The sequence below is a fragment of the Tachysurus vachellii genome, chromosome 8 (assembly GCF_030014155.1).
Source record: "Tachysurus vachellii isolate PV-2020 chromosome 8, HZAU_Pvac_v1, whole genome shotgun sequence".
Taxonomy (NCBI): domain Eukaryota; kingdom Metazoa; phylum Chordata; class Actinopteri; order Siluriformes; family Bagridae; genus Tachysurus; species Tachysurus vachellii.
In genome coordinates this window covers 30,541,976-30,568,145 of record NC_083467.1, presented here as the reverse complement: position 1 = coordinate 30,568,145, position 26,170 = coordinate 30,541,976, and the positions used below count along the sequence as shown (strand labels likewise).

General features: G+C 39.3%; 2 protein-coding genes across 3 annotated transcripts in view; both read right to left on the bottom strand.

Annotated features, from left to right (window-relative positions):
- Positions 1 to 508: 508 nt before the first annotated feature.
- hce2l2 (high choriolytic enzyme 2-like 2) lies at positions 509 to 5,353 on the bottom strand. 2 transcript variants are annotated; one of them, XM_060875601.1, is made up of 7 exons: positions 5,239 to 5,353; positions 4,870 to 4,944; positions 4,472 to 4,621; positions 4,259 to 4,376; positions 3,886 to 4,064; positions 1,833 to 1,914; positions 509 to 686 (listed from the first exon to the last, which is right to left on the bottom strand). In XM_060875601.1, the coding sequence occupies exons 1-7, from the start codon at positions 5,306 to 5,308 to the stop codon at positions 557 to 559; spliced, it is 804 nt and encodes a 267-aa protein (XP_060731584.1). In that variant the 5' UTR covers positions 5,309 to 5,353; the 3' UTR covers positions 509 to 556. The 2 variants fall into 2 exon arrangements, with proteins under 2 accessions (XP_060731584.1, XP_060731585.1); XM_060875602.1 differs by having other exon boundaries at positions 4,472 to 4,618; positions 4,870 to 5,251.
- A 4,795-nt stretch (positions 5,354 to 10,148) lies between these two features.
- The window catches only part of glb1l (galactosidase, beta 1-like), a 16,750-nt gene continuing 728 nt past the window's right edge, over positions 10,149 to 26,170 (bottom strand). The window contains exons 2-16 of the mRNA XM_060877156.1: positions 26,143 to 26,170; positions 24,132 to 24,282; positions 23,222 to 23,282; positions 23,029 to 23,123; positions 22,769 to 22,949; positions 22,177 to 22,235; positions 21,729 to 21,850; positions 21,270 to 21,310; positions 20,804 to 20,922; positions 20,575 to 20,649; positions 20,397 to 20,486; positions 14,206 to 14,319; positions 13,996 to 14,127; positions 13,655 to 13,873; positions 10,149 to 10,707 (exon numbers count right to left, since the gene is read on the bottom strand). The exon at positions 26,143 to 26,170 is cut by the window's right edge and continues 136 nt beyond it. Of these exons, the coding sequence (XP_060733139.1) occupies positions 10,510 to 10,707; positions 13,655 to 13,873; positions 13,996 to 14,127; positions 14,206 to 14,319; positions 20,397 to 20,486; positions 20,575 to 20,649; positions 20,804 to 20,922; positions 21,270 to 21,310; positions 21,729 to 21,850; positions 22,177 to 22,235; positions 22,769 to 22,949; positions 23,029 to 23,123; positions 23,222 to 23,282; positions 24,132 to 24,282; positions 26,143 to 26,170 (1,685 nt within the window). The 3' untranslated portion in view covers positions 10,149 to 10,509. The remainder of the gene's footprint in view (positions 10,708 to 13,654; positions 13,874 to 13,995; positions 14,128 to 14,205; positions 14,320 to 20,396; positions 20,487 to 20,574; positions 20,650 to 20,803; positions 20,923 to 21,269; positions 21,311 to 21,728; positions 21,851 to 22,176; positions 22,236 to 22,768; positions 22,950 to 23,028; positions 23,124 to 23,221; positions 23,283 to 24,131; positions 24,283 to 26,142) is intronic.

Sequence of the window (26,170 nt, the reverse complement as noted above, 5' to 3'; positions counted from 1 at the left end):
AGAGTGTGTGTGTGTGCCCTGTGATGGGTTGGCACTCCGTCCAGGGTGTATCCTGCCTTGATGCCCGATGACGCCTGAGATGACGCCGGCACAGGCTCCCCGTGACCCGAGGTAGTTCGGATAAGCGGTAGAAAATGAGTGAGAGAGAGTGTATTCTGCCTGCACTCTGAAACCTGCAGCCAAAGTGTTTTGTGGATAAAACTGAACACAACTGCGTTCAATGAGGCTTTAGTTTACTAACAGTTGATCTTAAACTATAGTGATATTTATATTTTGTGATGTTTTAGAGTAAATCTTACTATTTCTGGTTTTTGTCATTTACAAACCACACTATAACCTTATAGAACAGAATAAAAACAATTTATTCATTTATAATAATGAATGTATATTTATTTGTAATTATTCCAAAGTTAAAATACATGCTTCATCAGTGAACTATGTTAATATATAATAAAGAATTTAAAATATGTGTTTTTGATGAGTTTTATGTATAAGCACGTCTGCCAAATGCTGTAAATGTTTACATTGTTTTTATCATATAGATTTAATTACAATACTAAGCACATTCATAGAGTTTATTGATTTTCATAACATCAATTTTACTTGGACCAAATCGCTGTCCCAGTTTAATGTTCCAGCTTCGTTTTGGAACAATGGTAGGATCACCGTTTTCAGAGTAGGCGTACCTGAAAAGACAGAAAAAAAATTCATATGTATATTACATTCATCTGTGTATTATATCTTTGCAAAACGAAGGAGCTCATCATGGACATCAGGTCACGCCCCATCCCCATTCAGGTCACGTGCACGTGCGCCCCGTCCCCATTCAGGTCAATGTTGCACGTACGTCCCATCTACATCACCGAGCTGCAAGTTGAACATGTCTCCAGCTTCAAGTTCCTGGGATCCACATATCAGAGGACCTGTCATGGACCACCAACACCTCCAGCCTGGTCAAGAAAGGTCACCAGCACCTGATCTTGCTGAGGACACTAAAGAGACATCACTTTTCAGCTATCCTGGTGCAATTTTATCACTGTTTGATTGGGAGCCTTCTGGCCAACTGTGTCAAAGTCTGGTACGGGAAGTACGCAGCCGCTATGCACTGCAATGGGTGGTGAAAACCGCTCAGCGCATCACAGGAACACTACTTCCATCCATTGAGTATGTCCAAAGGAAATGCTGTCTGCCTCACAGCATTCTTAAAGACTCCTCTCACCCTGACCATAGACTGTTTGTCTTCCTTCCCTCTGGTAGTCATTTGATTAGCCTCCGGAACGTAAACAGTAGTCTGAGGAACAGCTTTTTCCCTAAAGCTGTCACCTTACTGAACTGTGTCCCGGTGACAACCCACCTCTGTATATTATGCCAATATCACCTGTATATTTGTTGATTCATACTATAAATACTGCACTCATGGTGTAAATATTGTACATCTTGCACTTGCAGCTTATTGCGATTCTGGTTAGATGCCAAACTGCATTTCGTTGCCTTGTACTTGTACATGTGTAATGACAAAGTTGAATCTAATCTTAAAAATTTTAAAACGCAACTACATCATGGTAATGAAAGTTAATGACAGTTTGTGGATCTTATTAAACTTGTGTCAAATCTAAGGGTGAACTGCAGTAAAAGCACAGTGTGAATAGTGTATTTCACACATTTTTATATTTAGTTCGAGGCACTGTTACTGGATTGAACATCATTTTTTCATATTGTGTTCTTTAATTATCGCTATTATGTTGAAAAATAATGTGAGGCCAACAAATTCAATTCTGTACAAGTGCAGTAAGTTGTACACATAACTGAAAGACACTATTTAAATGACATACTTTCCAAAGTGCATGATGGAGCCGTAGTCATAAGGCATGTCTATGTTGTTCATCTTAAACTTCTCAAAGTTCCTTACATGATCTGCAAAAACAAACATATCACTTGAGCCTAGAATATATCGCTGCAGGAATCTTCAGAACTGTAAGGATCAAAATATTCACTGATCTTAAAATAGTGCTTGATCCAGCACATCCTTTTATTTAACTTTTTTTTTTATTTATTTAACCTGAAATAGCAATGTGTGCATGGAATATAGACAATTTTACCACATTTTTATATTGATTAATCAAATTAATAAAATCAAGAAAAACATGCTTTGGTTCAAAATCACACTAAGACATAACAACATGCGTCTGTCACTGTGCATCATTTAGATCAGCGTCATTTTCTTCCATAAACAAAACACCTCTTACTGTACCTCATCTCTTACAGCTGAAACTTTAGATAAAAACAGGGTCCAATTTGGGTTTGATTAAATATTAGGTTGATGGCGTGAACCTCCACCTTCTCTTTTCTATAATGAGATGGAAGATTAACAAATTCTAACAGTGATGAATTGTGTATAATGTCCTAAATTAAGGGAACAGTGTTGACTTATGATGTGAGCTAAAAACTATGGAACCTGAATACCTGTATATATGCAATGGGGTGTCAGATGACATCACTTCACGTTTGTGTTTAACAAGGGAGTAATACGGGACTGTGCGCTTAACACTTCACTAGTTTGTGGAAAAGTACTTCAAGTTCAAAGCATTTTTTTTTTTTTTTTACATTTTTTACATATGTTTGCTAAAAATGTGCGGTCTTGCTTTCTGGATAAAACATACAGGTTTTCATTATTTACCTAAAAAATAGAAGTTAGGGGCAGGTGGGGAATGCTATAGCATAAGCATGTGACAAATTTAAATCCCCTACAAGCTTAACTATGATATATTGTCAGAAAACCCATTTAACTCACAAACAAATACATAAAATATAAAAAGACCTTATAAATAAGAGCATGAAGTAAAGTTGGTTTATTTATTTACTTTATTTATATATTTATGATGACTTGTCTGTAAAGGCCATCTATAAATTAATTATATATGAATTAGGTAAACATGATCCTTTCACTGTTTTATCCACTGTATTGTGTATCACTGTACACAAGCTGTAGTATACACACAGATGTTGTATAAATGTACATTAAGTCGAGGTATCTACTGATGACTGGAGAAACCCACAGCGCTGTTCTCCATCATTCCTGCCTAATCTTTTTATTTCAGTGTCATATATCTATAGAGTGTCAGAAAATTAAATCATAAATTTGAATTGTGGATTAGTTATTTTTGTAATAGCAGTGTAAGGTTTTTAACACAGCGTTAGAACATTCCCCTTGTGTATTTCTGAGATTCGGATCTGATTATTCAATCAAGTTAAAGCCTTTTTTTACACCAAGTGTTGGTCTGATTACCAGCAAATACAGAAAGTTTCAAAGTTTCAGTCTGATGTAACCACAATGTCATGCTGAAATGTGTTTATTTGTTTGGACACAAAGCTTTCATAGTAATCATAGTCCTGGGCCATCGGAGAAAAAAATTCACATCAATGAAGAGTTACCACTTCACCTGTGTGTGGGTGTGTGGGTGGGTGTGTGCGTGTGAGTGTGGGTGGGTGGGTGTGCGTGTGTGTGTGTGTGTGTGTGTGTGTGTGTGTGGGTGGGAGGGTGTGTGCATGTGTGTGTGGGGGTGGGTGGGTGGGTGTGCGTGTGTGTGGGTGGGAGGGTGTGTGTGGATGTGGGGGTGTGTGGGTGTGTGTAGGGGGTGTGTGGGGTGTGTGGGTGTGTGTGTGGGGGTGTGGGGTGTGTGTGTGTGTAGGGGTGTGTGGGGTGTGTGGGTGTGTGTGGGGGTATGTGTGGGGTGTGTGTGTGTGTGTGGGAGGGGTTTGTGTGTATGTGTGTGTGTGGGAGGGGTGTGTGTGTGTGTGTGTGTATGTGTGTGTGTGTGTGTGGGAGGGGTGTGTGTGTGTGTGTATGTGTGTGAGTGGGAGGGGTGTGTGTGTGTGTGTGTGTACCTTTCTGAATTTTTGACCACTTGATGGTGATGTATTTATCACGATCAGCACGTGACTGTTCATGTACAAATCCAAGCACATGCATGAGCTGATGAGAAACAACTCCAGAGCTCACACACTCTGGACTTTGTAAAGAGAGAGTCTGTCTGCCGCCGCTGGACCCCAAATATGACCAACACCTAAAATAAACACACAGTCCAACTGTATGAACTTCTTCACTCTTCACTTGTGGGTTCAAATATATTCAAAATGTATTAACAATTACTTTCAGTTTATTTGACTTATATGTAGATTTTATTTCATCATGTTTCTTAATTTTGTATTTTAAAATAACATACATACATTTAAAAAAAAAAACAATAACTTTTCATACCCAGTTTTAGGCTGAATGTCCAGGAAGTCTCTCTGGTGTGTTCTGGGTACAAAGCGCACACACGTGTTTCTCTCAATCAGATTCATCCCTTGTTTTATAGTTCGGCGATCCACTTCAGCTAAAGGATGGGAATGTAGGAGAGAGTAGTAGCGTGTGTGTGTGTGTGTGTGTGTGTGTGTTTGTTGATGTGAGAAAGATGTAAATATATCTTACTGTACTCAGGTGAGAGTGTGTATGCGATGTAAACATGCCCATCTACAGATTTGGACCATAAACAGCTTTGGGCGAAACAACTTTTCTCAGTTCTGCTGGAGACGGCAATATCTCCCTCTCTGAGTTTCACTCCATCTTTTACATCCACTGCTACATTACATGGAAAAAACAACACACCTCTTATTTCCCTGATATATTTAATGAGACACACCAATCATGACAGAAAAGCTTTTATAAATCTAACCATAAACTACAATAAAATCTCACTATAATCTGCTGTAGGACCACTTAATGATATACAGCTACATTCATGTGGAATTATTATTATTATTATTATTATTATTATCTTATACACTTATTAAAGTCTTAAACAAATATTAAACTAATAATTATTGTACCTTCATAGTCATTGATGTCCATAATTGTGTCCACTGCAGTTCTTTCGTTCTCCTGTAAGTAACTCATAATAGAGTCTAATAATCCAAAACATGACAAAATACAGTGACTTTTTATATTTAACTTCAGTTCATAAATCTGTTCAGCATTAAATCCAAACCTACATCTAAAGTCTATTTTTACTCGCACTATACAAATAAAAATAAACTAAATGTCAGTACTTTAAAAAATGTGATGCTGAAACATAGAAACCTTGAAACCTGGGTTTGATGCTTATTGTAAATTGCAGCAAAATTATCATTACAGACCTGATGGTTAATAATTTAGTAAAATATGATGGTAAATAAATTTGATGGTAAAAATGTAGTTACCTGCATAACTACTTCTATATCTCACATTTCTGAGCTCAGATCCGATGGAATGCTGTAACGTACAAACCATTGCTCACCCCAATGAATAACAAAGTGTAAAAACATTAAGATAGTAACTATTGTTTAAATAAATCTTGTACCTGAAACAGCAGAGTAAACCAGTGTAAAAGGAGGACGATGAGCTCTGTTTGTCTCATGCTGACTACAGATCCACTCAAATGTGCAGCTTCACTATGCTCTGCTTTAATAGGGTTTTACTGCAACCTGATTATTAAGGTCATGATGTCACTAATAACCTGCCATTAGTGTGTCTGTATTTCCAGAACTTTCCATAAACATACACCTAACACCAAACACTCCGTAAATATCTGGAGAAAATAACATAGAATCTTGCACTTAAGAGTTACGTGTTAATAAGTGTAATATTGATGCTGCTGTAGATTTCTGCTTACTGGTCTGAAAATGCTGATTAATGTTCTATAACAACAGCTCGGTTTTATATTAATGCACTTGTTCTCAAAGATTATCACTTCTGTTGTAACAAACTCAATCAACATCATTCAACAGCCCAATTACTTGACTGAAACAAGTCAAGTTTGTCTTGTTTTGATTATTCCTTCATCTTCATTAAGCTGTGTGTTTATACTGTATAGGTTCTCTAACTATCTCTGGGTTCTTCAAGGAACACCTGTATTTATACTGAGAACAGGTAACATTTATAAGCTATTTTTTACTTAGATGTGAATCTTTCACATTGGATGATCAGGAAGAGGGTAAAATATTTATACTTGCATGTAAATAAATTACTTATATAGAAAAGCTGAAAGTTCTGCATTTGACTGTAGGAATTAATGATAGAAGAGAACCCAGACATAACATTTATGTGATGCATTGGGAGAAAAAGAAAGGTGATCAATTATAAACTGAGTAAATTTGGACTGTAAGTGTTTCTGTGTGTTAATCAGGAGTGTGTTAATCAGGATTGTAAAGTGTGATCCTTAAACCTTTATAAAATCTCTCACTTTATATATTTATATCAGCACAATATTATGATTAAATGTTGTACAGTAATGTGATCGTATCGCTGTGTGTGATGAGAAGCTTGCTGGAGTTCATTTATAGTGTCTAGTGAGACAGTTTAAATTCATCTATCGCTGTGCAGTGAGTGTTTTTTCACAGAGGTGTTTATTAAAGACTCAGGTCTGAGAAACAAACAGTGAATCTGCTGACACTGAGATTTTAACAATGATGGTTTCATACCTTTCTGTCACAAGCTGTTTTAAGCTTTTTAACATACAAGACTTCAGAAAGCAGCAAATTCAGATCACAAGCTTGTCTAAGATAAAACGTAAAATAAATAAATGAATTTAGGAACCCTTCAAATTCAAATTTAATTTATTTCTATAGCACTTTTAACAATTCCCATTGTCTCAAAGCAGCTTTACAGAATTATAGAAACAGAAGAGAGAAAAAAATAAATACATTAATATATAATAGTAATAATAAGAAAAAATAAATAAATGAATACATACAATTTTAAGATTAAAATTAATTTAAAAATATTAGTAGTAGTAAGAGTAGAATACAATCTATCCCTATCCCTAATGAGCAAGCCAAAGGAGACGGGAAAGAACTCCCTGAGATAATATGAGGAAGAAACCTTGAGAGGAACCAGACTCAGTAGGGAACCTCATCCTCATTTGGGTGACACTCTACAGGAAATTATGTCAATGTAAATAATGTAAATGTCAATAATGGCCTTTCTACAACAGTTTATAATGCGGTTATAATTTATTATAATGCAACCGAGAGCTCCTGGGTCAGCACAAACCTAACACTAATTCCTTTCTGTCAAAGACTTCAGATGATCTCTGGTCAAGACCAGACCATACAGCTGACTGACACAACACTGGATTCAAAGAAGGCATGACAGTCTCCAGACGGCTCCATCCACAGCAATTCCATTAGTCACTGATTGCACATGCAGATCCCTGGCAGGGTGACCACCGGGAGACGAGACTCCATCCTGGTGTAGAACATCAGGATTGATGAAATAAAAATTCATAAAAAGCTAAACACTGAACACTGAGTCCTGAACACTAATTGGAAGTCTGTTCCATAACTGTTCAAGTTCTGTGAGAAAAAGCTCTGCCCACCACTGGAGACTTTTGTACTTGAAGTACTTCCAAATTGCCTACACTTTTTGATCGATGTAGGCGTGATGGATCATAAAATACCAAAATATCTCTCAGGTACTTTGGTGTGTGACTACTGAGTGCTTTTTAGGTTAATAATAGTATTTTATAATCAATGTGAAACTTTTTTAATCTGATATAAATCTGATTTTAATCTGACTTTTTTGATCTGGAGTAAGAGCAGGGAGCAGGTGGAGGAAAACCTGGAGAGGTGGAGGTTTGCGCTGGAGAGAAGAGGAATGAAAGTCAGACATAGTAAGAATGAGTACATGTGTGTGAATGAAAGGGAGGGAAGTGGAACAGTAAGGCTACAGAGTGAAGAGGTGAAGAAGGTACGGGAGTTTAAGTACTTGGGGTCAACAGTCCAAAGTAATGGAGAGTGGGAAAGAGGTAAAGAAGCGAGTGCAGGCAGGTTGGAATGGGTGGAGAAAGGTCTCCTGAGTTCTGTGTGATAGGAAAATATCAGCAAGAATCGAGGGGAAGGTGTACAGGACAGTGGTGAGACCGGCCATGCTGTATGGTTTAGAGACAGTGTCACTGAAGAAGAGACAGGAGTCAGAGCTACAGGTAGCCGAGCTGAAGATGTTGAGGTTCTCTTTGGGAGTGACAAGATTGGATAGGATTAGGAACGAGTACATCAGAGGGACAGCTCATGTTGGACGTTTGGGGGACAAAGTTAGGGAGGCCAGATTAAGATGGTTTGGACATGTTCAGAGGAGGGAGAGTGAGTATATTGGTAGGAGAATGTTGGACATGGAGCTGCCAGGCAGAAGGCAAAGAGGAAGGCCAAAGAGGAGGTATATGGATGTAATTAATGAGGATATGAAGCTAGTGGGTGCAAGTGTTGAGGATGCAGAAGCCAAAGAAGATCCAGAAGATGCAGATCCCTGAAGGGAAAAGCCAAAAGAAGAAGAAGAATCAATGTGAAACTTGACTGGGAGCCAATGCAATAAGAATAAGATCTGGGTGATTTGTTCATATCTTCTGGTTCTAGTTAGGACTCTAGCTGCTGTGTTCTGGACTAACTGGAGCTTGTTTATGCTCCTACTGGAACATCCAGACAGTAAAGCATTACAATAATCCAACCTAGAGGTAACAAATGCATGAACTAGTGTTTCTGCATCATGTAATGACATCATACAGTATTTCTTATCTTAGTAATATTTCTGAGCTGAATGAAGGCTAACCCTTGTGGTATTATTTATGTGAGCTTCAAATGAGAGACCAGTATCAATAATCACACCGAGGTCTTTTACTGCTGCACATGATGTAATAGAAAGACCATCCAGAGTTACTCTGTAATCAGAAAGCTTACTTCTGTCTGTCTGTGGTCCTGGTACAAGAACTTCTGTGTGTCAGAGTTAAGCAGGAGGAAGTTAGTAAGCGTCCACTGTCTAATGTCCTTCACACTGTGGTGGCAGTTTTGATCTAGATGTATAAAATACACTCATACTCAGAGGTGGAATTAAAAGCAAAGAAGTGAAGAAAGAATTTAATTTTGCTGCAGCAAAAGGCATCTTCCAAACAGTGCAAAGTCTGCACAGTGAGGAGGCTAAATCTAGTGTTTTGGCACTCCCTTTTGTACCCCAGGTATGTGTGTATGTGTTTTCATGCATCCTCCCGGGTTACTGAAGATGTATCCCTTTGAGTTATCACCTCAACAAGGCCACATTCCATTTTCAGTTCTAATTGAACACCTGCTCACATACTCCCCTAAAATTTCCACTACAACACAATCTTCAATCTTATTAATCTGGTGACTCACATCTGACTGAGCTGAAACATATAGCTGTGTGTCATCAGCATTATCATCACCAACAGTGGAAGCCAATACCATGTTTATGAATAATTGCACCAAGTGGTAACATACAGTATATAGGGAGAAAAGCAATAGGCCTAAAACAGAACCTTGCGGAATACCGAACATTACTTTAGTTTGTTTAGAGTGGTCACCATTTAGATCTACAAACTGATATCGATCTGTCAAATAAGACCTGATCCAGGAGAGAGCTGTCGCTTTAACCACAACATCATTCATTCATTCATCTTCTACCGCTTATCCAAACTACCTCGGTTCACGGGGAGCCTGTGCCCATCTCAGGCGTCATTGGGCATCAAGGCAGGATACACCCTGGACGGAGTGCCAACCCATCGCAGGGCACACACACACTCTCATTCACTCACGCAATCACACACTAGGGACAATTTTCCAGAGATGCCAATCAACCTACCATGCATGTCTTTGGACCGGGGGAGGAAACCGGAGAACCCGGAGGAAACCCCCGAGGCACGGGGAGAACATGCAAACTCCACACAAGGTGGAGGCGGGAATCGAACCCCGACCCTGGAGGTGTGAGGCGAACGTGCTAACCACTAAGTCACCGTGCCCCCTACCACAACATCATGTTCTAGTCTATCAAGTAAAATAACATGTAACACCAGCAAAGAGACACAACCCTGATCAGAGACCAGTAACAGGTCAAATATCATATTCCAAATATTTCAGTGAAGTATCACATCAAACCACTTCTACATCCACAATCAGATACTCCTCCCAGCCTGGCACACAGCACCGATGAGACACACAACACACAGGCAGCCACTGGAGGACTGTGCACTCACACATTTCTTCATGCCACATTACCCATGATCCTCTTTGGTGTATCATGCCACAAACACGTTTTAATTCAGAAGTATAACTCTACACACACAATATATCAGTATCAGAATACTTTATTTAATCCTGGGGGAAATGGGTTTCAATATTCAATTCATATTACACACATTATATATATGTATGTGTATATATATATATATATATATATATATATATATATATATATATATATATATATATATATATATATATATATATATATATATTTATATACATATACACACATCATAATTATGTCCCTACACACACACCAAAACCAAGAGCAGAGGGTCACTTTTCCAATTTTGTTGCTCTTTCAAAAATGGTGTAAGGATATTAATATAATATTCTTTGTTATCGTGTAGGGAAGTGTGTGTGTGTGTGTGTGTGTGTGTGTGTGTGTGTATGTGTGTGTTTGCTTTACACAGCCACATTGTCAAGTTGAGGGCGGTCCGTAAACACCACTCGTCTGTGATCGGCTGCTCTCTCCAGTTCTAGCACAGTGATGTTGTTGGTTAATGTGGCACTGATTAATGATGCAGGAACATACAGTGTGTGCTGAGGACCACGTTCTGGCCAGAACCGACCCACATTAACACCATTAATGAACACCTGACCCTGAAACACACAAACACATGCAAAATGACAAATAAATTCTCAAAGATTCGAATAGATTGTTGATTTGTTGATTGTAGACTTGTAATGACATTATATACTGAATCTAACATAAAAAAGAATACGAGTTCACTTGTCACATGTAATGTCCTTTGTAGCCAAACCACTTTTTATTTCTTACTTCAGATGAGGAAAAGTATTAGTAAGACAGTATTAGTTATGTGTATTTTCTAAACCTAACTAGTTAAGCACACTAATCAGTGTGAAAACTGGTTGCTTCATTTACCTGTTACATAATCATATTAGCTTCACACTCACTAACTGCACTAGCTACATACATTGGACGAGTACAAGGCTGCGTCTTACAGTGTGCGCAGAGCGATGAAGGCAGCAAAGCGGCGCTACAGGAGGAAACTAGAGTCACAGTTCCAACATGGTGGCTCTAGGAGCCTGTGGCAGGGTCTAAGGAACATTACGGACTATAGAACACCATCTTCTAGAATGGGGAATGCGGACACTTCTCTGGCAGACGAGCTTAACATCTTTTATGCTCGCTTTCAAGCTGCAGCTAACCACGCTAGCGGTGCTAGCGGCACAAACAGCATGCACGCTGAGAGAGCTGGGGAGGTAAACACGTTCACCATCTCAGAGCATGACGTGAGGAGAGCATTCAGGAGAGTGAATACCAGGAAGGCAGCAGGACCAGACGGCATCACTGGTTGGGTTCTGAAAGCCTGAGCTGACCAGCTAGCACTGGTGTTCACTGAGATATTCAACCTCTCACTGGAACTGTCTGTTGTCCCCTGATGCTTTAAACAGTCCACCATTGTTCCTGTCCTGAAGAAACCCCAGCCTGCCTGCCTCAACGACTACTGCCCTGTAGCTCTGACCTCAGTAGTGATGAAGTGCTTTGAAAGACTTGTCAGAGACTTCATCACTGCATCACTACCAGACACAATGGATCCACTACAGTTTCCGTACCGCCAGAACCACTCTACTGAGGATGCCATTGCTCATCTTCTCCACACTACGATGAGCCACCTGGACTGCAGAAAAGGGAATTATGCAAAAATGCTGTTTGTGGCCTACAGTTCAACGTTTAACACCATAATTCCCTCCACGCTCACCTCAAAGTTGGAGGTCCTGGGACTCAGCCTGCCGCTGTGTCAATGGATCTGCAACTTCCTGACAGACAGACCACAAGCCATACGGGTGGGCAAACACACCTCATCCACCCTTACCCTCAGCACTGGAGCTCCCCAGGGTTGTGTTCTGAGCCTCCTGCTGTACTCAATGTACACTTATGACTGTGTGGCCACTTCCAACTCCACCACCATCATCAAGTTTGCTGACGACACTGTTGTGGTGGGCCTGATCTCCAACAACGATGAGACGACCTACCTACAGGAGACTAAAAACCTGGAGAGATGATGCCAGGAGAACAATCTTCTCCTGAACGTCAGCAAGACTAAGGAGTTGATAGTGGACTTCAGCACAAAGCAGGAGCGGTCATACCAACCGCTAAACATCAACAGGACCCCAGTGGAGAGAGTGGACAGTTTCCGGTACCTAGGTGTTCACATCACACAGGACCTGTCTTGTTCTTGTCACATCAACACCCTGGTGAAGAAGAAGGCCCGGCAGCGTCTGTACCACCTGAGACGCTTAAGGGACTTCAAACTACCCTCTCAGGTGCTAAAGACTTTCTACACCTGCACCATTGAGAGCGTCCTGACGGGTAGCATCACTTCCTGGTTCGGGAACAGCACCATGTAGGACAGGCGAGCCCTCCAAAGGGTGGTGCGGTCAGCTGAACGTACCCTCCACTCTGAGCTCCCTGACCTGCAGGACATCTACAGCACGTGGTGCAGGACCAGGGCCAGGAAGATTGTAAAGAATCTCAGACATCCCAACAATGGACTCTTTTCTTTGTTGTGTTCAGGGAAACAATTACGCTCCTTGAAAGCAAACACAGAGAGAATGAGGAGAAGCTTCTTTCTGCAGGCCATTTAGAGTTTAAACCAGGAAACACCCAGGATCTAGTACTGGACCTCTCCCTCCATCTTCACTGTTTTTATGCACACCTTTTTTGCACTGACACTTTAACTCTGGACTTGCACAGCACAGTGCCACTTTATACATATGCATTTATGTATATTTATGTATATACATTATTTTTTCACATATATTTTCATATTTTATATAGTTTTATATAGTTTATACTTTATTTATCTATCTCCTTTGGCTTTGGTTTTTATCCCTAATAGCATTTCTTTTTTATTCTTATATACCGGACAGATGCAAAAGCTTTTCACTGCATGTCGTACCCTGTATGTACAGTATGTGTATGTGACAAATAACATTTGATTTGATTTGATTTGATTGATACAGCCACCAGAGGCACCAGCGATCTCTGCTACTTCCTTCCACACTGTATTTTTCTTCCTAAAATGTATATACTTATATATTTATTGAATGTTTGTTTCAGTGGTTAAGGGGAACTAAATGAAGCTAGAAGCTAAATGTTGTTAAAACATTTTTTAAAAATTGTATTGTTGCTTTACTGTCATAACTAATCCAAATTAAGAAAATATTTCTTCAAATGTCACTGTATCTGAAATGACAGCTCCAGGTCACACATGAAAGATCACCTGGCACTTAACATAATCATGTTTCTTTCTAAATGCTTAAACATAGGAGTGCTTTACATTTACATCTTTAAAAGTTTACATTATTACAATATTACAACAGTAAGAGGGACCCAACAGGAACAAATACTGGGTTTAAAATCCCATTCTGATTAGAATCACAATGCTTTAAACACTGCACCATATACACTCGAAACCTTGTCCTTAACAGACTCAACCCTTCTGGAAACTAGCATTATTTATAATCTGTAAAGCGAATTATCCTGGGCTGTTGCTGATGAACATAAGAGGATTTAATGCACCTTGGTCCAGCCAGTAAGTTTGATGAAGGTGTCTCTGGAGATTCCATTGGGTTTTAAAGTGCCAGAATAAAAACTTGGTCCAACGTCTCCCACTTCATTCCCATCTGCCTTCCATCCTGACTGCAGCCAGCCATTTGCAATGACTCCATCAATATCCAAAGGAAAAATCAGCCAATCAGAAAGCACATCATTACCCAGGATCAGATTTCCCAAGATGCCCTGTTTGCAAAATGTGTACACAGCAGACAGAAGGTAACTAACACACACTCACTACCACACTGTACACAGCACTTAAGGTTTATTTAAATTTCTCATAACTTTCTTCCTTAGCAGGTTCTTACCTTGTAGTCGTTGATTTTGTGGCCGAAGTTCACTCTGCCCATGTTCTCCACTAAAAGGTCCAGCTGATCTCCTTCACGCCCTGTCACATTCACCACCAATGCAATGTCTCTTTCCATCACACCCTGATACACCTTCACACACAATCACACACATCAAATAATGCAAGATCTTTCACCAGCACACCCTGATAAACCTGTGCACACACTCACCCCATTTACAGAGACATAGGCACGGTCATGGATGCCATTCAGTGGTGAGATCAGTGGTGTTTGATCTGAAATGTCCCGCGGCAGCAGAGTCCGATACAACACGTATCCATAGTACTGAAATTATGCTACAATTATTATTTATTATTATAATAATGATATTCAGCTAACAAAACAACATTCTTTTCATTCTTAAACCACACAGATCACACCTAACATCAGCAAATAACCATGATATTTAAAATTTAAATAATAAAAAGATATCAGAACAAAATTCTTCCACAGGAAACATCACGAATGGGCACCAACAACCAGTATTTACTTGTGACTCTGATTCAGGGTCAGGTATTTGCCAGAGCTTGTTCCTCTTCAGCCAAAGCCACTGTGAAGCTGCTTCTGCCAGCTATTGCTCTCCTGAGTGTTACTTTTAACTCCAAGCAGCCCCAAAGCTCTCTAAACTAACAGAAGAAGCGTCTAAAAATAACACTGTAGAGATAAAATAGCAGTGCAAAGATGCCATTGTTGTGCCCTTTATCAAGGTTAAGTTGTATAAATGAGAAACATGGAAAGTGAAAGGATTGACAGAGTACTGCTCTCACATTTGTGAGAAAAAATATATTTGTGCAAACTGTATATTTAAAAAATGTGTGTGAATAAAAAATATTATAAAATTTCTTGGCATACATGTCATTATTCATAAAACTGATGTGAGCACAATACTGAGAACAGGGTGTTCTAACAGCACTTTTTGAAATAAAAAGCATCATGCAGTGCATCAACAGGCCGTGAGAGCGACAGAACTGCAGGGATGAATCCTGCACTGGCCTGTGGATACACTGCTGACTAAAGTCACCTACAAACAAAACTAAAGAGCTAAACACATTCATGCTGGTTTTTCTGTTTTTTTAATAGAACAAATTAAAAAGATGTCATCTTCTCACTTAGATCAACTAGAGTTTGTGATAGATCATACCGGTACTCCACATTTCAGATGCCTAATGTGAAAGAGGCCCAAATACACTTCATGACCTGAAGATACACACGTGAAAAAAGCTGCTGCAGCCTTTGGTAATCTCAGATAAAAGGTTTTTCTAAGTCTGGGTCACATACAGTTACCATCTAAGGTTGTTGGAGCACTTCCATGCAAGGTGCCTGCAGTGAATCCTGAGGATCATGTAGTGTCATGATGTGCCACATTCTAAAGCACTTGCCAGAACAAACTGCATGAGCACAGACTCCATGATCACTGAACACCAAATGCACCATCCTGGCCTAGGCGGCACCAGAGAGGGGGCTAGCAGGTGCTTTAGCATCCTCAAAAAATGCATAGACTGTGCTTAAATTAATAATTTAGTTAATAATTTACAAGAACAAATGAAAAAGTCTAAACATTTACTTATTTTTTTTACATTGTTTTCACTTGAATTTTTTTTGAGTTTATATTTGAACTGCTTCCTTCTTACAAAGGGTGAACACACCGGCAATAGCATCATCAAAATAATACTCACTAGAAATGCTTTTTGATATCGCTAATTTATATTTGTTTTCTTGCATGTCCACTTCTAGCTGGTTAGCCTGTTAGCATCACTAGCCTGGTTACCTCTAGTTGTCTACACCAGCAGTTCCAAAAGTGGAGGTCGCAACCCCCCCGGGGGTTCGCGGAGTGGGGGGCGGGGGGTCGCGAGATGATTTACAGAAACTTTATTTATTTATTTATTTTTATTTATTTTTGTTAAAAAAGGTTGTAATGATGCAAGCATAAATTACATACGCGTTTGTTTGAATTACTGTGTGAGGACATGGATGCTGATCACAAGCGCCTGCTTCTACATACAGAAGTTCGGTGGCTGTCCAAAGGGAAACCCCTAACACGAGTGTTTGAGCTAAGAGAGGAATTACAGAAATTCCTCTCCAACAAGCAGTCACCCTTAGCAGCGCACTTGAGTCAGCACCCTTGAGTGACATTTTCTTGAATGACTTGAACTTGACAATGCAGGGGAGGATGGCTGACACATTCAGGTTGGCGGATAAAAATCGCTGGATTTAAAGCCAAGCTGGAAACCTGGGCACGGCGCGTCAACCGGGGTGTTTTTGATATGTTCAGCAACTTATCCAGTTTTTCCAAGGATGCTGAAGGACTTGGCCAGTTGATACCTGACATCACTGTCTGATGAGTTTGAGCGTTATTTCCCATCTGAAAAAGACCCAAGGAATTGCAAAGAATGGATGCACAACCCATTCCAAGGTAAATATATGCACATTACATATTCATATAAAACGCCCTTCCCAAAGTATATTTTCTATTTAATTTTCAATTTGGCAAAATAGTAATTTTAGTAAATGCAGATTTTTTAAAACAATAATAGGCTACTTTTTATATTTAATTACTTTAAATATATTATTTTGACTGTTGTGGACTGTTGTGGTTGTTGTTCTTCCTGGAACAATGTGCTGAAAATGACAACTACCAATTAATTCACAACAATTTAATAAAATAGTGTTCTCATCATTATTATTAGCTGTGCATTGCTGTTTGAGCTGCACGCGTTGAATAGATTCTGGTAAACTGGAGCACTTTGTTAGCGCTTTATTTAACTCAAAGAAACGTATCCTGACCTATATGTTATTAATCAGATATATACAAAATAAACATAACATTACAAATTATATCTGCACAAAATTACGAGAATGCACATGTTGTGGACGCGCTCTTCCTGGAGCAACGCGACACGGCAACTAAACCCAAATAATTTACGTTTTATTACAATATTGTTCTCTTTATAATGTTATGTAATATAACAGTCCCAATAGTCATTATTAGTTGTGCCGTGCCGTTTGAGCTGCACGCGCTGAAGCTGAGGATCACCATAGGCTTCCCTTTAGTACATTAACTTTTAACCAAATGCATGCTAAATGTCATGAGATAAATCAGATATAGATAGGCCTACACAAAAACACAATATTACAACTTAAATTTGCACAAAACAAAAGGCTGGAAATGAACCCACAAACTTATAGTCATGTTGGTGTAAAATGGTCCCAAACATAACTCCGGCGCGCTCTCTTTACATGTTTTGCGGTTGAGCAGTACGCCCGCGCATGAACCTGCTTATCGTCGATTAATCGTTAACATCCCTATTTTGCACCAAAACACCAAAGCAAATTCCTTGTACTGTATGTGAAAACTTTCATGCTAATAGAAGTAAATTTTGATTCTAATTCTGAAGATGATGACGGTCAGAACCAGCTCTCATCAAGACAAGAAGACCAGCTGCTAGAGCTCAAAAATGACAGAGGCCTGAAAACTCTCATTTCAACACCATTGACATCCTTCTGGATCAAAGCATCGAAAGAATACACTGAGATCAGCACCCTTGCACTGAAAACCTTGCTCCCGTTCCCGACTTCATATCTGTGTGAGGCAGGTTTTTCTGCCATGACTGCCACTAAGACCAGACTGAGAAACAGACTGGATGTGAGGAATACACTGCGTGTCTCATTGTCAACCATCAAGCCCTGGTATGATGTTCTTGTAGCTTCCAAGCAATCCCAGGGGTCTCACTGACATGGATATCAGACTGTAAGCTGGTTTTCGTTCATATTTGTGAAGCAGACCTTTTCAAATTTCATTTTATTGTATCCTGGAATTTGTGTGCATTGTTTTGGATGCATATATGTTTTTATGGATGCCCAGGAAGAACAAATAGGCTATAGTAATATCAATAAGCAGTTCATGTTCTGTTCTCATTGGTCTGGTCTGGTATTTATTGTTAAAGGATAAAGGTTAATCTCTAATTTTATATAGTGCCGTGTAAGTTGCTTTTGAAGTAGACATAATTGTATGGGAGAAAAGGGAAACATTTTGTGAACTTTTCTGAAAGTTTGTTGCCACCATGTTCATTATATGCAATTAAATGATAGGCTGTTACTGTTTTACACAGTGATATGTTCCAAACGATGCATCTTAAAATTGAGGCATTAAAATTGACAACTGGTCCCTGGAATTTTTTTTATGAATAAGCCGGTCCCTGGCACAAAAAAGGTTGGGAACCCCTGGTCTAGAAGACAATCATTGACACCCATCACAATGAGGGAAAGCCACAAACATTCATTGCCAAAGAAGCTGATCACAGAGAGCTGTATCCAAGCATGTTAACAGAAAGTTGAGTGAAAGGAAAAAGTGTGGAAGAAAAAGGTGAACAACCAACCGAGAGAACCGCAGCCTTCAGAGGGTTGTCAAGCAAAATCCATAAAGGATTACAGGCTATTACTGAATAACAGGCTGGGGTCAAGGCATCAAGAGCCACCACACACAGACGTGTCAAGGAATTTGGCTACAGTTGTTGTATTCCTCTTGTTAAGCCTCTCCTGAACCACAGACAATGTCAGAGGGTTAGGGTTAGGGTTAGCTGGGCTACGGAGAAGAAGAACTGGACTATTGCTCAGTGGTCCAAAGTCCTCTCTTCAGATGAGAGCAAGTTTTGTAGTTCATTTGGAAACCAAGGTCCTAGAGTCTGGAGGAAGGGTGGAGAAGCTCATAGCCCAAGTTGTCTGAAGTTCAGTGTTACGTTTCCACAGTCTGTGTTGATTTGGTGTACAATGTCATCTGCTGGTGTTGGTCCACTGTGTTTTTTATAAAACCAAAGTCACTGCACACGTGTACCAAGAAACTTTAGAGCACGTCATGCTTCTTTCTGCTGAGCAGCTTTTTAAAGATGCTGATTTTATTTTCCAGCAGGATTTGACACCTGCCCACATGCCAAAAGCACCAAAGGTTGGTTAAATGACCATGGTGTTGGTGTGATTGACTGGCCAGCAAACTCACCAGACCTGAACCCCATAGAGAATCTATGAGTTATTGTCAAGAGAGAAAATGAGAAACAAGATACAAAAAATGAGGATGATCTGAAGGCCACTGAGAAAGAAACCTGGGCTTCCACACCACCTCAGCAGTGCCACAGACTGAGCACCTCCACGCTGAACTGAGGCAGTAATTAAAGCAAAAGGAGCCCCAAACCAAGTATTGAGTACATATACAGTAAATGAACAAACTTTTTTTTAAACTACTTAGTTTGTGTTACTGAATTAATATAATACACAAGTTTCACTATGAGTGGAATTACTGAAATACATAATTCTACTGTATAATTCTAAATAATTACATTTACTTTATTGAGATGCACCTGTATGTTCTCTAAAGCCGTTTGAAACAGTGTCCATTGTTAAAAGCGCTATACAAATAAATTTGAATTATAATTTGAATTTATTACATGTGTGTAATGTAACGCCATGTGAAATGAGTTGCAGCTATGCTGGCATAGGCATATCATTACATTTTACTTTAAAAATGAGCGGTTTCTTGTGCCAAATAAGCGACCTTGTAATTCTAATTCAGATTTTGCTTGAAGTGAGAATATAAAACATAAGCCCAAGACCTAGTTTACAAATATTATGTGTAATGGCTCAGCTACCGTTTTAAATGAACTGCTGTGCCCTCAGCACAAGCGTGCAAAATTCTCTGGTGCGGCCCCTGTGACCTGGGCATGTTATGAAGATGCCTCAGAGTCACCTGAAATTGCAAGTCCTGTATAGACAGATTCATCTGCAGGTGGTCAAAAGACCCTCTAAAATATCACTGAGAAAATGTTTTATCTCTCACAACTGGAAGAAGCTGCAGTTTACCAATCCATCTGGTGGAAACTCCTAGGAACATGTAATATGCCATCCAGGAACAGAGCATGTGGAATCAGAGAAACAGCAAAAAAGACTAAGGAGAAATACGGCCATGCTGCACCCGATAAACCTGTGACTTTACATGTCCAATGTAATATAAAGTTTGATGCCTATAAAGTCATATCTGTGACAAAAAACTCACTGTTAATAAGGAGGAATGTCATCATCACACATTAGATCTAGATGAACAAAATATTCAAGTGAACAAAGTGATGTGACAACAGGCATCGGAAACCAAAATCAACAGCCCGTCAAGTAGTGTGTTTGGCCCCCATGTGCTCTCCCACCAATGTCTGGGCAGATCACCTCAGTGAGAGTGAAACTGATCCACAATCACTTATAATCCCCAGCAGTATTACTTATTTATTTATTAATTATTTTGTTCGTTTATTAATACACATACACACATAATACACACACAGCCACAGGGATAGACAAACAAGCTGACAGACAAATCTTACTTGTTTGATCTCCTCAAACGTTAGTGGCTTTAGAGACTTGACAGGTCCTTGAGGTGACAAGATCTCCAACAAACCACTGATATTACCGATCTAGAACACATTTATAAAAACAAATATCTAATATATCCATATATGTTTTATAATCTATTATTTATTGGTTTATATAAAGTCATATGACCTTTTCCAGCCTTACAAAACCATATGCCATCTTTGGTGTAGCTGGGGGCATCGGTCCGACTGGAATATCATAAAACTGAAAATATTAAAAAACAGAGATTTCTATATTTTTAATTATATATATGGAAATAATGTTCTACGTGAATTTGTTATTTTACTAACACTATTAAGATATTATTAGAATAACATAACATTATCATAAATAGTGTTGATTAGATTTGTGCTCATACGTCTTTAATGACATCTCTGATGGCCAATAGTTTGTCAGTCGGATCTCCAGCTTCTGATAACGGAGCATCATAATCGTAACTCGTCACTACAGGACGGAACCTTGTGTCATGGTCTGCTCCTAAACAGTAAATCAACACAAGTAACCATAAAGAATACAGGATGTGTCCTAATCACACACTCCTCACTATATCTTCCCTCACGGCACTATTAGCAACAGGCTAACACCAAATTTATGCTGACCTTTGTGTTAACCTCATAATAACATCAAGCTAAGCTCACACTTACCCAAAGTCAAACACTTAGCCCTTGTACTTGAATAAAGGAAGTTAGCGCTGTTCTCTTATTTTTGTAATAACACAAAAACACATGATGAACAGCAGCTGCATGCACGAGTCACAGAGGAAGCCTGGCTGACTAGTTCATGAGAAACACAGGAGATTTTTTAAAGTGATTTTAATGACATACCATTCCAGTAACCAAAATTCGTCCCTCCTTCAAACATGTACCTGAGGAGATAGAGACTCCAGTTAAAGGTCCTGAAACATGTCGGCTAAATGCAGCATCTAAACACCTCACACTTAACAGAGATTAGAACTGACTACAATTTCATTTTAGTGAAATCCCAGTTAAAATAATCCAGCACACAGTCGGCCACGTGAAATTAAATCAATATTGAATTTTGAGAATCTTTCATAATCAATAATGACACATCATCTAAACAGCAAAAACATGTAGACTTTAGCTTACATAACGTCACTGTACAGAAGTAAAGCTGAATACTGTCTCCATCAGAAACCACAACAATGAGCAGACTTATTATTATTAATTATAACTCTGTAGGTTTAATTGTATGCATATGTTTGAGATTTGCATCTCTATATAATATTAATATAGATAAGATTAACAACGTAATTTAAAGCGTACATGTTGACGTTGGCTCCCATGTTCATCATGTCTCTCAACATCTTACTGACTTTGTGTGAGTTGACAAAAGTGTGGTTGTCTCCCCAGTGATCCAGCCAACCTGTGTAAAACTCCGAGTTCACCTAAAACACACAACACACACATTTATTTCCGCTCCCTCGCTCCCTCCTTCCTGCGGTGATTTACACCGTCCCCACATCCATGCAGCAGTGACTCAGACAGCCACACTTCTATTGGCTGTGACCCCATATAACCCCGTATTGTAGACCAACAAAAACAATGTGTGTGTGTGTGTGTGTGAGTGTGAGAGAGAGAGAGAGAGAGAGAGAGAGAGAGAGACAGAGAGAGACAGAGAGAGAGAGAGAGAGAGAGACAGAGAGACAGAGAGAGAGAGAGAGAGAGACAGAGAGAGAGAGAGATAGTATAAACTCATAAAATATAAACTCACCAGAGGGCCCTTGGGCTCAAATCTCCGTTGACGGAGGAAGGCATCACTGATGTTTGTATCTGTTATAAAGATAAAGATCTTACACACTGAATAAAATGATTCTCTTTACTGTAACAGAATAATGAACAACTTTTTGAAGGTATAGTTACACAATGTGATGTTTATTAAGTATATAATAAACGTGCAACATGACTGAACGGTTATAATGTTCGGCTTTTAATGCTCAGATATTAATCATTAAATTATGACTTAAAATATGATGATTTGAAGTGGCTGTGTTTCATGTTAACACTTTTAGAAACACATTAACGCTGTGTTTCACATTAACACTTGTCCTGGACCTTTATAATGTTGTCAGACTGATGATCTGCTAATCATACCAGAAGGTAAAGAATAATAATATCTAAAAACTCATCTCTCTCTCTCACACACACAGACACACAGACTCACACAGACACACAGACTCACAGACACACACACACACTCACACAGACACACAGACACACACACACACAGACTCACACACACACAGACTCACACAGACACACACACACAGACACACACACACAAACACACACACACACAGACACACCAGTCCCAAAGTCGATTGTAGTGTACAGCCCATGTAGACTTCCACATGCCAGTTCTTTATCCGTGTTTCCGTCGGTGGTAAACAGAACCACATCCTCGCCAAGAAAGTTGCGGAACAGCAGCCGAAGAGACCGCATGTAGTTATGATCACACGCAAAGTAACTGCCATACTCATTTTCCACCTGCACACACACACACACACAATGTATTATTTTTATACATTATAATTTAATTAGCTTACCTGCAATTAGCCTGATGTACCTGCAAACTGATTATGTTCCCACCATTCTGATAGAGCCATGGGCGCATTTTAGTGAGCAGCACAGCCAACCAATCACCTACAGCCTGCATGTACTCTACACACACACACACACACACACACACACACACACACACACACAGAGTCAGCAAGCTAAAAAAAATGTCATGGAAATGTCTAGATATTAACGTGTACCTGAATCTGCTGACCGCAGGATAATGTTGGAGTTGTGGAGCAGCCATGCAGGCAGACCTCCCTAAACACACCCACACACACACACACACACACACACACAGGTACAGCATGCAGTCAGCAGGTTTACATCATACATAACTACTACTCATTAGTTTAGTGTCTCCATCAGGAATGAAGTCATTTTGCTGATTTATGAATAACTCAGAGAAGTAGCTGCTAATGAACGTTAACACTAACTTGTCATAGCTGCTAAGATTTAGGACAAATTCTTGAAACAGAGCCTTAAATTCTGAGACATTCTATCCCAGAACAGACTAGTTACTTTTTTTGAGGCATTTCTTCATGCACACTATAGTCTTACATTTTAATAATCATTACTCATTTGTTCACGTCCCCTTTCCACTTCCTCTGAATGAAAGTGGAATATCTCCAAATATAAACACTGAATGAAACTCTATATATTCTAAAAACCTGAGTGTAAAGTGTTCGAGAGACAGAACCGGAGTTGAGTATACAGTACTTTATTAATCCACATCTGGTGTCACAACAGCCACAAAACAAGAACAAAATGAGCTGAGAAAAAGACTCATCGCAAACAGAAAGAAGGGAAGTGAAACGTTTGTCAGCAGATCTGGTGAGATTTGGGTTGCAGATGTTTAGGAGCCTGAAAGCCTGCAGGTAAAAACACATGTCTGTGAGCAGATGCGCTGAAAACTGAAGGCACTTCAACCACCTAATGTGTGTTTTCATCAGGTCCTGCCTGGATATTTCCTCTATGTTGTGATGAGTCCTGGTGAGGTCAGGGTCTGACTGTGATAACTGAAGATTACAGCTGTATAATTATAATTGTTTATTCATTTTTACTGTACATTAAAATGTCATGTCAGTAGGTGAGCTGTGTAACTCTCACCATTTCCCACTCAGCACAGATGTACGGCCCGGGCCTCAGGATCACCAGCAGGTTCGTCTCATTGGCCAGATGGAGAAAATACTCTAAATCTCTGTCCCCCTCGAAGCTGTACATGCCCTGTACTGGCTCATGGAAGTTCCAGGGCACATAGCTGTTATAACATTAATAACAGTGTTAATGAACACAGCAGTAAGGTCACAAGTCAACCCAAAAGCTAGATTATGATATTTGTTAATGTTGTTTAAAAATTTAATGTGTTGAATATTTAAAGGAACAGATTAATTATTAATAATAGCGATTGGAGTTTACTGTAAATAAAATAACTCATACAACAGGATCAGTTTGTTTAGACAACACTTTTTATCTTAGGAGGCAGAGCAGAAAGCCAGAACTTTACCTAAAGAACCCGTTATGTTGTTGAACAACCTTCCAGTCGAGAGAACAGACCAATGATGTAGCATGAAAAGCAAAAAATGTGGTTTTCTTTAATGAGGGAGTCTCATATGGCCGCAGCACCATACAAAATATTGTACATGTTTATATGTAATTAGTATGAAAATTTTACATTTCATATATGTATAGAATTACACAAATGCCCCTTTATGCTAATGTAAGACATGCGCACTGAACACTCTCTCCACCGCATATAGACAAGACACGCCCCTTTATGCTAATGTAAGACATGCGCACTGAACACTCTCTCCGCCACATTTAGACAAGACACGCCCCTTTATGCTAATGTAAGACATGTGCACTGAACACTCTCTCTGCTGCATATAGACAAGACACGCCCCTTTATGCTAATGTAAGACATGCGCACTGAACACTCTCTCCACCGCATATAGACAAGACACGCCCCTTTATGCTAATGTAAGACATGCGCACTGAACACTCTCTCCGCCACATTTAGACAAGACACGCCCCTTTATGCTAATGTAAGACATGTGCACTGAACACTCTCTCTGCCGCATATAGACAAGACACGCCCCTTTATGCTAATGTCACACATGCGCACTGAACACTCTCTCTGCTGCATATTGACAAAACACCCTCCTTCTGCTCATTGGCTACATGTTTGTTTTGTTTGTCGGCCCGACTCTTAAAACAACGTAAAACAACGTACACCCAACCTTTAATTTCCTGTCCTGGCACCTCCTCTTCCTTTCTCTGCACTGGCTCAGAATGGCAGAGGTGGGTTTTTAATGAGCTCTGATTAATCCAGTTACATCTTTTTAATTACTTTGTACTTCAATCTGTCATCTAAATCATATATGTGACATTATTTTTCATGATTATTTGATTATTTTTGTCAGTTTGGTCATTTGTCTGTCCCCCAGTGAACCTGATATTCATCTTTCAGAAATGAAACAGGGCGAATTGACACGGTCTATAAACACCCTGTGTATCTTTATCAGAGTAAAGAAGAATCAAATCACCAGCTAATGTCTGTGTGGCTATTTCACATAAAACACAAAGCAGATTACACCAGTTACATTTATACATACACTCTAATATGTGCACCTTTATCCACGTCCCCTTAGTCTATTTCCCCTTTTGTAGAACGAGAGTGAGATCAACTGTCTCACATATAGTGTAGTGTCTACACTATACAGTATGGTGAAGAGACAAATCCCACAATGCACTGTTCCATGTCCACACCAGCTCTGGTCTGAACACAGTGTAGAGTGAGGAAACATTTTCAGAGCAAATTAATAAATAATTTTATATTAAAAAAAATTAATAATAAGGTGATGTGAAATGTTTACAGAATGTGCAGTGTGTGTGTTTGTGTGTGTGTGTGTGTGTGTGTGTGAGTGAAATAGAACATTATAGTAATAGTAGATCCTCTCAACTGTATTCTAATTCACTCAATTCTGAATTCCTCCAGAACCTTTCCAGGCCTTTCTCCACATTTAATACTGTTTATTTTAAGTGAATGGAAAATGGACTCAGTACATGTGCATGTTTTTGCATCAGTGAAGCTGTGTTAGTGTTAGTGTGTTCAGCTTACACCTGAATGGCGTTGAGGCCGCTCATGT